This window comes from Aulonocara sp. 'chitande type north' Nkhata Bay, linkage group LG15 (assembly GCF_057382095.1).
Source record: "Aulonocara sp. 'chitande type north' Nkhata Bay isolate Kocher_YH1m ecotype deep benthic linkage group LG15, A_spYH_male_GT1.1, whole genome shotgun sequence".
Lineage (NCBI taxonomy): Eukaryota > Metazoa > Chordata > Actinopteri > Cichliformes > Cichlidae > Aulonocara > Aulonocara sp. 'chitande type north' Nkhata Bay.
In genome coordinates this window covers 23,734,250-23,743,470 of record NC_141358.1, presented here as the reverse complement: position 1 = coordinate 23,743,470, position 9,221 = coordinate 23,734,250, and the positions used below count along the sequence as shown (strand labels likewise).

The window sequence follows — 9,221 nt, the reverse complement described above, 5'->3', positions numbered from 1 at the left end:
GGATGTTAAACTTAATTGTTACACCTGGTAGAGCAAAACGCTGATCATTTTATTAAAGATGAAAGACTTTAGACAGTTTTTCAACTCTCAGTAATGCCATAGTGATCGTTTGATATATGGACCTGCAGCGGAGTTTAGACCCAGACACGGCTAGTGACGTCAGACTGAACAACATTTACAGTCGTTATCAGATAGCAACTTGGGGTGAAGGATCCAACTACCACCCTTCCGATTAGTGGGTGACCTGCTCTACCTCTTGAAATGACAGTTTCAAGACAACATGTTGTAAACTATTGTGGGTTGCAGCTTTACAACCCACTCTCATTAGCTTGTGTGCATATCTGATATCTGCTTTCTTTGGAGTTTTAGCTGCTCCTCTGCCTGCCCTTGGTTTTTCCATGTGTGCATATGGAAAGGCAAGTGGGTCCCAAACGAGCAAGTGAAAAAAACAGGCAAGAGAGGCAAAAGATGCCAAGAGGTCCAGCAATAATTACCTCCTATATTTTTCTATAAGCAACACTTCGCAAAGTAGACACATTTATAAATATTTCATTAAAATTTCTTGTTAAAGACAAACTGAACGCACACAAAAAAAATTATACTATTCATATTTATTTGAAAACAACAATCCATTTCTTCCACTTCTACTGCGATTCCTTGTTGCAACTGGGGTCATACATGATATTTGTATTAATTCCACAGAACACCATCACAAAAGTTACCCTTTTATATGTATGTTTACCTCTTTTTTTTGTCCTTTTTTATGTATTGTTGTCATTTCTATACAATGACTTGTGCTTTGATATCTTCGAAAGAGAGAAAGAGTTTTTAAAGACATCATTGTCATCAGGATAAGTGTACATAACAGAGGATCGAAATAGAAAAAACATTGTAAGAAGAGGATATACTGGTCGAATACACACTGGTACAGAATACAGAGATACACACTCACATTGCAGCCTGCCCGACTCGGCCCGAAACTGTCAACAAGAGTAAAGAGTTGTTGTCCCAACCGCTCCCTTCTTCTCCTGATTTTAGGATTTTTAAGTATGCTGTTGTTGCCTTGCAACAAATACAATCCCTGCTGGTGAGCAGAGTTTTGGCTAAATATTGCTTAGCTACAAAAGGGATATCCAGGAGATGAAGAGGGACCACAGGCGGGCCAAAAAAGCAGTGCAGAAAGCCTTAAAATCACAACTGTTGTATGTATTCTTAATATTCTCAGACAGTTTAGGGTTAAGAGCGCAGAGCAGTTCTCCCCCTAACCACTTCTTTCAAAGTTCGCTGCAAAAGAAAAGGAAAGAAAAACCGATGAATCCCGGGACGTCCACAGAAGAAATATAAGGTGCATTTGTCAGAAAGTTTGATGCATGTGTTTGCATGTGTGTCCCCCTCGAAATAAATCCATTCAGTAAGAATTTCAGTGGGTTGATTGCCATTGCCCAAAAAATGTGCATCCATAACAAAAAATGTGTGTATGTGTGAGTTTAGGGGGAGATGACTGGGTATTTACATGGACTGGAATGTTTTTCCCGTTTACATATCTGGCATTCATTCAAGAATGTGGAGCTACCTTTGCCTCTGCCTGATGTTAATCTTGGTTGCAGATGGATGCATCGGTTGGGCGGGAGGAGTGCGGTGGTGTATGGAGAGAGGCGGGGCAGAGTTAAAACCAACATTTAAGCACAAAAAAAGAAGAAGAAAAAAAAAGCCAAGGTGCAAGAAGGCATTCACTTAATGCTGAGCGCAAATCTGTGCCTTCTAAAAATCAAAAGAAAAACAAGACATAATACCACAAAAGTTAAGATAAAAAAGAGGAAACATCACAAGCAGGGGGCAGGCAAAGAGCAGCAGAGAAAATGTACAAGCAAACTACCATAACCTTAATGTGAATGTCATTCTACATGTTAAGTGCAGATAGATAGATAGATAGATAGATAGATAGATGATAGATAGATAGATAGACAGACAGGTTGATAGATTCTATATACTATATGTATTAATATGCTGGGTAAATATTCTGGTAAATCTTCTATGTGTATATACCTCCAAGTAGAGGGGGCTCACTTAGACGTATATAAATAGGTCTAACATAAAAAGCCATATTACAGTGTGCATATCCTCGCCCTAATGTAAGCGATAGCAAAAAACCCATGCTTTACATAGAAAAAGGCATCCACGACATTTAAGAAAAAATGTACAATTTATGAAACATGGTAACAATAATAATAAATAGTATTATAGGATTGCTGCTGTACACAAAAAAGCAATTTTTTTAAATTTCACTCATATAAAAATATGTTTTAGTGCAACCGTACGTAATAGTCATATCCATAACTTCACATCGTTTGTCGAGACTTTTAAGTTTAAGGTGTCCAAAAAAAAGAGAGAGAGAGAAAGAAAAAACAGGGATGAAAGGGGGAGGAGGATGAGGGAGGGGGCTGCATTTATTACAAAGCTGATACGTGATAGTATTGTACTTTATTTACATTTACTTTCCTGCTTTGTTTGCTTATAAGAACATAAGCAAAACAAAAAGAGAGAGAGATAGAGAGATTAAAGAAAAGGCACACACGTAGCTGTCCGATGGTTTTTTGTTTTTCTTCGTCGTACCGTTTAACTAGAGTCCTTTGTTTTGTTTTTAGCAGATTTTGGTCGGGCTCACGTTGGTGGGAGTTACCGTACATGTGTATGCTCTTTAAAGTCTTTAAATAAGAAAGTCTCTGAGAGCAGGCCCCGTTTAAAACAGGCATGCTGTACACGAACATTAAGAGGTCCGTTTGAGTCTTTCATTTTTCTTTGTATGCATTGTTTTTATGTGTGTAAGAGAGAGAAAATGGGAGAAGAAATTGTATGTAAAGTGTGCAAAAGTCAGTTTTTCTCTCTCCTGTTGCACTTCATCCCTTCCTATTATCCGAAAACAAACAAACAAAAAAAAGGAGACATCCATCATTTCTCCTCCTCCCCTTGGTCCTCCTCTGCAGCACTACGACACGTCTTTGCTTCTCTTTGTGCTTTCTGCCTCTCTGTCTCTCTCCAGCTTGAGAAGTTTGGATGCCATTGGAGGCTGCAGGCTGTCAGATCCGGGGCTTGGAGGGTAAGGGGATGAGGAGGAAGAGGGCGAGTGAGGAGAGGCTGGGACTGATGAGTGGGGAGGCCTGAGTTCCAGGCTGCTAAAGTGCTGAATACCAGGACCTTGAGGAGGAGATGGTGATGGGTGGGGAGATGGCGAATGGTGTTGATGGGAGTCTGGGGACAAAGCTGAAGGAGAGGAAGAGGAGGAAGGCGCTCTGCTTCCGTCTTTCCCGTCATCCACTCTGCCTCCACCTCCTCCTCTCTCAGCAAACTCCTTGGAGTCAATGTAGAGGGAGGCGATGGCCTTTGTGCACGTCTGGATTCCCTCTTCCTGCTCCTGCTCCTGCCTCACGCCTCCTTCTCCTTCCTTCTCCTGTGAGGAGCGGAGAGGTGATACTGAATCCCTCACTGTTTCTCCCACTACTGCTCCATGCCCGCCCCTCTCTGAAAAGGAGGTGAAATGTGCCTCGCTGGTGATGGAGTCCTCCGATATGCTCTTCTGCAATGACATCCGAGCAGCTTGCAAAGCCCCCTGCTGGGCCAGAGGGGTGTTAACGGACGCAGGAACAGAGTGTACAATCTGGATTCCACCGATGGGGATCATTGGGTAAGGCGAGCGCACCTGAAAGAGAAACGTTTAATTCACTCACGTGTTAAATGTCTGATCCCATTTATACTGAACTAAATACTCCACTGGAGCACTTATGCCACTGAAAACAGTCCTTGTTTACTCTGAAGTGAGTAACATTTATGCTCTTTTGCAGTTTTGGAGAAAAAAATCTTTAAAAGAAGAAGAAAAGTTGTTTGTAAATGACAAAAACCTGTTTTCTTAGATAAGATCGATTGTTATCATCTTCTTTAACCTTTATTTATCACATAACAAAACTCTACTTAATTAGCAGAAGTAGCATTATTACATACACACTTTTTGTATAAAATGGCTTTATAATTATGGGAATAATAATTTAACAATAGAGCACTTTTACAACATATGCTTTTTTTTCTCAAATTAAGTCAAGTAATAAATGAAATATATAAAATATTACTTAACTAAGGACATGCAAAACATGAAAATGTCTTAAACTTTCATTCTTTCAAATCTCCAGCAGGGGGCGATTATTCTGGTTGCAAACAAGAAAAAATTACCATACATCTCACCGCAGGAAATACTTTCCTGGTGAGTTTATAGCCTCAGTAGCTAGTTTCATGTCTTTAATAGAACATGATGTTCATTTTGTAAGCGATCAAATGAACAATAAAGCATAGTACGATTAATGCGTGGCTACTTTGCTATCCACCTCTTGCTCGTGACAGCTGGCTTTGGAAAACCAAAAAATGCTAAAGGTTCAAGCTGAAGCTTTAAAACAGGACGGTGACATCATGGTGGTTAGGTCCATCTTTTACATACAGTTTTTGTGAAACAATCAATCTGTATTATAAGAAAAAAAATAGAAAAGATACCTGTAGTTGAGAATGTAGGGGAAGGTGACTGAAGAGGACTTGGTGGGGTGGACTAGACTGGTTACCACGGCTACCCTGATCCACTGATGACGGTGAACCTGGATGCTCCTGGAAGAGAAGATGAAGATGAAAACATGCTGCTGGATATAATCACAAACTGCTGAGTTTACTTGAAAATTTCTTCTACATTTTGACAGGCAGCAAATGCCCTCAACATAAACACACATGATTATTGGACAATTCTTCTTACAATAAACACACACAGGAGGTTTTTCAATGTAAATCCAAATCTTATGTAACAAAATAAACAAATGAACCCTGATGAAATGCGCGACGGTGCTGGACAACAGGTGTTGGTACGAGAACAAAGAAATCCAAAGAATGAAGGCTCGCTCAGATTTCTTGTGTATGAAAAATGGTTGTTAAAGCATTAATCAGTTATTTGAAGAGCAGTCAGTTATCCAAGCAGAGTCGCTCTCTGCTTCACGCTTTGTTTAAGTGGGACCAGCAGCAGGAGCTGGAGTTTGAAGTAGAGCTCTTAAGAAGAAAAACAGCCGCGCTATTAACCACACCAGCCAGCCAAGATCCCATTACCACCAAAACCCAGCAGCCCTATCTTCAATCATCCGTCTCTCCAACCCTCTCAGTCTATCTGACTCGCTCTTTATTCCCTCATCCTCTCTGAATGTTTCTTCTGTCTGCCAGACGGCTTCGTCTCTGTCAGGTTCTCTCTTTCTTGGCTCCCTCTTTCTGTCCTTTTCTTCTATATTCCTAAGTTGCGCTTCGGGTTTTTCACATCAAAACCACAGTCCGCATACTCAAAAGCTCTACCTCAACGGTAGACTTTAGAGAGGCAAATGTTTTTAACAAAACCACAAGCATGCATTTACTGAAAGTGAGGAGAAGTCCATTTCTGTGAACAAAACTGATCAAAATTTTCCTCCCAGACTAATAATTTTCATAAGCAAACTTACAGAGAAATCTGAGCCAAAGAACCTGTGAAACAAGCTAACCTTCTAGTTATGAACATTTATTGTTAAAAAGAGAGAGAAGATATCTTCTGACATGAGCAGCAACAAGAACAGTAGAGAACTACTGTTGACAACTGAGAGGAAAAGGAGGTGGATTTGGGTTGCAAATTGGCTTGCAGCAACATTTCAGAATTTCACATCTCACATTAATGTTCATATAACCTAGAGGTAATTTTTCATCAACACTTACAGTATTACTCTCGAGATCTCGTTAAATAAAGGATCCAGAATTTCAAAATATGTGCTAGAGATGCTCGTTCATGAATTCATCTGATATAATTGTTAACCCTGCTTCCAAAATATGCATTAGGTTCAAGCTCACAGTCTAACTATCAGACTGCTTATGTCCCTTTCCTGGCCAATTTCCCTCATGTGTCCATGTTATTCTTTAAAGTTAAACCATTGTCTGTCCCATGCACCAATCAGCGTCAGTGTGGAACTAAAATATTTAAACATTGAAGCATAATCATGAACAAAATCTTACCGTCTCCATTTCTGTGCTGGCTGTGTGACGTCCCAGAGCGCTGAACTCTCCCTGACCCAGCGCACCAGTCTGATGACTCAGCCTCAGGCCCCGCGCCCCGCTCTGCTGGCTGGTGGTCACAAATACGGACAAATATCACATTATACCTTAATCAAGTGTAAAATGTGCATCTGTTTATCTGTTAATGATACTGAGTAGTTTTAAGTTGAACTGAGGTTTGCTGTTAAGCTATTTAAGTGAATCAGTTAGGGGTACTGGATTAAATGGAAAAGGTTCTTCTTCGGACCTGGAACTTGCTAAAACCATTAACCATTAAGTAACAAAGTGGCTGAAATCATTCAGAATTTGAGCTTACCTTTGGTGGTGAAGGTGTTGGTGAAGTCCTCTGCGAGGAGACACAGGCCGGATCATCCCCCTGTGGCGGCCTCGTGGTGAAAGGTCTCGCTTGTAATCTCTTCCCGATGGTGACGTGGGCCGAGACAAGGGAGAAAGCAGTGACAGGTGTCCCCTTCTTGGTGAAAGGTCTCGCCTGTATCCCCCTGCTGCTCCCAGGTCTCTCTTAGGGGAGATGTGACGCAGAGGAGAAATGTCCCGCCGGGGTGACAGGTGTCCTGCGCGGGGTGAGAGGTCACGACGTGGGGAGAGGTAATGGCGGGCTGAGGGTGAGGAGGATGGGGAAATGGGGGATGGGCAGCCAGAGTGGTCCAAACCGGGTGAGGAAAGTCGTGATGAGGGGGAGGAGAGATCTGGGGAGGGGACGGGAAGGTCTTCATCCATGGAAGAGGAGGAGGAGGGTGGAACCAGCAACCTGCTACCCTGCGACCGCTGCTGGCCTCTGTGGTACTCTGACTGACTGTGCTCCCGCCTGGCCAGGTCGGTAGGCGGAGCCTGCGGTGTGATCTGGATACTCGGCACGGTGGTGAAATAGCCAAACAGAGGCGGCCTGCTGGTGTTTCCCAGGAGGTCGGACGCTGAATGGTAAGAGAAGTGAGGAACAGGTTGGGAGGCGGCCACAGCTGTGACAGAAAGGGAGGGCAGGCCATAAGGCTGCGGGCTGGTCGAGCGAGAGCGAGTCTTTGGGGTGGAGTCACCATCATAGTCTTCTTCGTCGTCGTCTTCATCATCCACCTCATCACCATCTTCTTCACCACCCTCTGAGTCATCAGCATCTGAAAACTGGTGATCTGCCATCTCGCCTCTGGAATTCTTCTCTGAAGACCTCTGGCCTTCATCTCCGACATCTTGAAGAAGAGGAGAAAGCAGCAAGAGAGAGAAGGAAAAAGAGGAAGTGGAAGAAGATGTGAAAAAATATTATAAGCAGGAGATGAGTGAAAAACAGGTATGAAAAAGAGATAAGGAAAAATAATTGAAGGTGAAGTAGTAAGGCAAGAAGAAGAAGAATGGAAGGAAAGATAAGAGACAGAATACAGACACAGGGATAAGGACGAAAGGACAGGAAGAGGAAGAAAAAAGGGGAAAATGGACGAGAAACAACAACGATAATGTATAAAGGAGATGAGGGAGAAAAAGCAGAAACAAAAAGAGTGGGAAGAAACATACAGAGGAGGCAGAGGAAGAAGAAAAGAAAGCAGAAGGAGTAGAAAGAAGGAAGGAGAGAAACAGGAAGAAGACAAAGAAAGGATAAAGTAAAAGGAACAGGAGGGGGAAACAATAAGGTAGAAGGAGACGAAAAGGACAATGAAGAACAGAAGAATGAGTGGAGAGAGAAATGGTTTGTATTAATAGGTGACAGAGTTTAGGTGTAAAACAAAACACCAATGAAATCTCATTCCCACCAGCTCAAAACAATAAAACACAATAAAAAGAAAGTTATTTAAACCCTCAACACTTTGGTTTTTCCCACAGGATGGACTACAGCCAAATGTTGGCAGGGTCTTATTGTATAGTAGCAGCAAAGTTACTGCTGGCAGGTAACCAACGCTTTAAAATGCAGCCAGACGATTGGCTGAAAAACGTTAATTCTGGGAATTAAAAAGTTTGTTTGCTTTTTGTGACTTTCAAAAGAGTCCAAGTTGAAACAGAGGCATGTTTTTGTTGTTCAGAGCTTCTTATCTGTCCAGAGAGAGATCGAAAAATATGAAATTGATCTAAAAAAAAAAAGAAAAAGAAAAAGAAAGAAATTCCATCAGCATTTTATTTTCCCCCCATATGCAGCACAAGGAAGAAGTAGTTAATAAATCGTATTTAAGCAACTATTTCAGCGGAAATCAGTTGCACTAACATTGGACTACTTTTCCAGTTAGTCTTATATACAACAGTTTCTCACAAACCACCAGTGTTTATGTCTCAGTGACTCACTCACTGGATTTCTGTAGCGCTCCCTTTCCCCAAAAACCCCCTGTGTATATGTGGGATCATATCCCAATTAAATGGCATGCCAAAACATAGTTACATTTAATTTGGTGGTCTACATGGTGGGGCGTTACCACCAGCTACCAGTCCCATTCTGGTTAAATATGATGGTAAGGGCTAAGTTCATCCGCTTTTACAAAAATTATGCAAAGAAAAGAGGTATAGAGAATCAGTGGATCCATTACAAGAGCAAACTAGATACCAAGATGCTGTCCATTCAGATGTTTAAAGAACAAAGTGTAGCAAAGATCAGCTGAAAGTAATAACTGCGAATGGTGAAAACTCCATAGATTATAAAAATAATCCCACTAATTTCCAGCTTCATTATCAAGTCATCAGGAGATTAACGGGAAATCGAGACCACAGCCCCGAGAGACAGCTGATGAATATTTCATGGAAAATCATATTCATTCGTCAATATCAGCCCACGACAAGTTCGCCAGTAATAATTTTCAGATTATTTCCACATCAGCAGATTAATAGCACGGCGTATTCCTTGGCGTATCCTCATGAACCTCGTCACCGAGGTTGACTGGCTAATATTTGTTTCTTTTTCTAAGCTGTAGCTTTAAATTGTTCCTGGAGTATTTCAAGGCCATAAGAGGTGTTTTTAAAATATTTTTTTTAGTCAGCTTGTGTGTCAGGTGTGGTTGTTTGACATGGATGCTGGCTGTCAGGATAAGCTCTGCTTTCCATTACACTAATTGTCTCTGCACAGCTACACCGAGCCAAGAGCTCTGCAGGCTGCACTCAATAAGACAGCAGGATGTAGTCCAGCTCAAGAAGTGTGTGTGTGT

General features: G+C 41.7%; 1 protein-coding gene across 3 annotated transcripts in view; it reads right to left on the bottom strand.

Annotated features, from left to right (window-relative positions):
* Nucleotides 1–592: 592 nt before the first annotated feature.
* Nucleotides 593–9,221, bottom strand: part of hivep2a (HIVEP zinc finger 2a) — a 129,513-nt gene continuing 120,884 nt past the window's right edge. For all 3 annotated transcript variants that reach the window (XM_086265076.1, XM_086265077.1, XM_086265078.1), the window contains 4 exons: nucleotides 6,407–7,292; nucleotides 6,052–6,160; nucleotides 4,537–4,644; nucleotides 593–3,697 (listed from right to left, as the gene is read on the bottom strand). In XM_086265076.1, coding sequence (XP_086121202.1) covers nucleotides 2,987–3,697; nucleotides 4,537–4,644; nucleotides 6,052–6,160; nucleotides 6,407–7,292 — 1,814 coding nt within the window. In that variant the 3' untranslated portion in view covers nucleotides 593–2,986. The remainder of the gene's footprint in view (nucleotides 3,698–4,536; nucleotides 4,645–6,051; nucleotides 6,161–6,406; nucleotides 7,293–9,221) is intronic.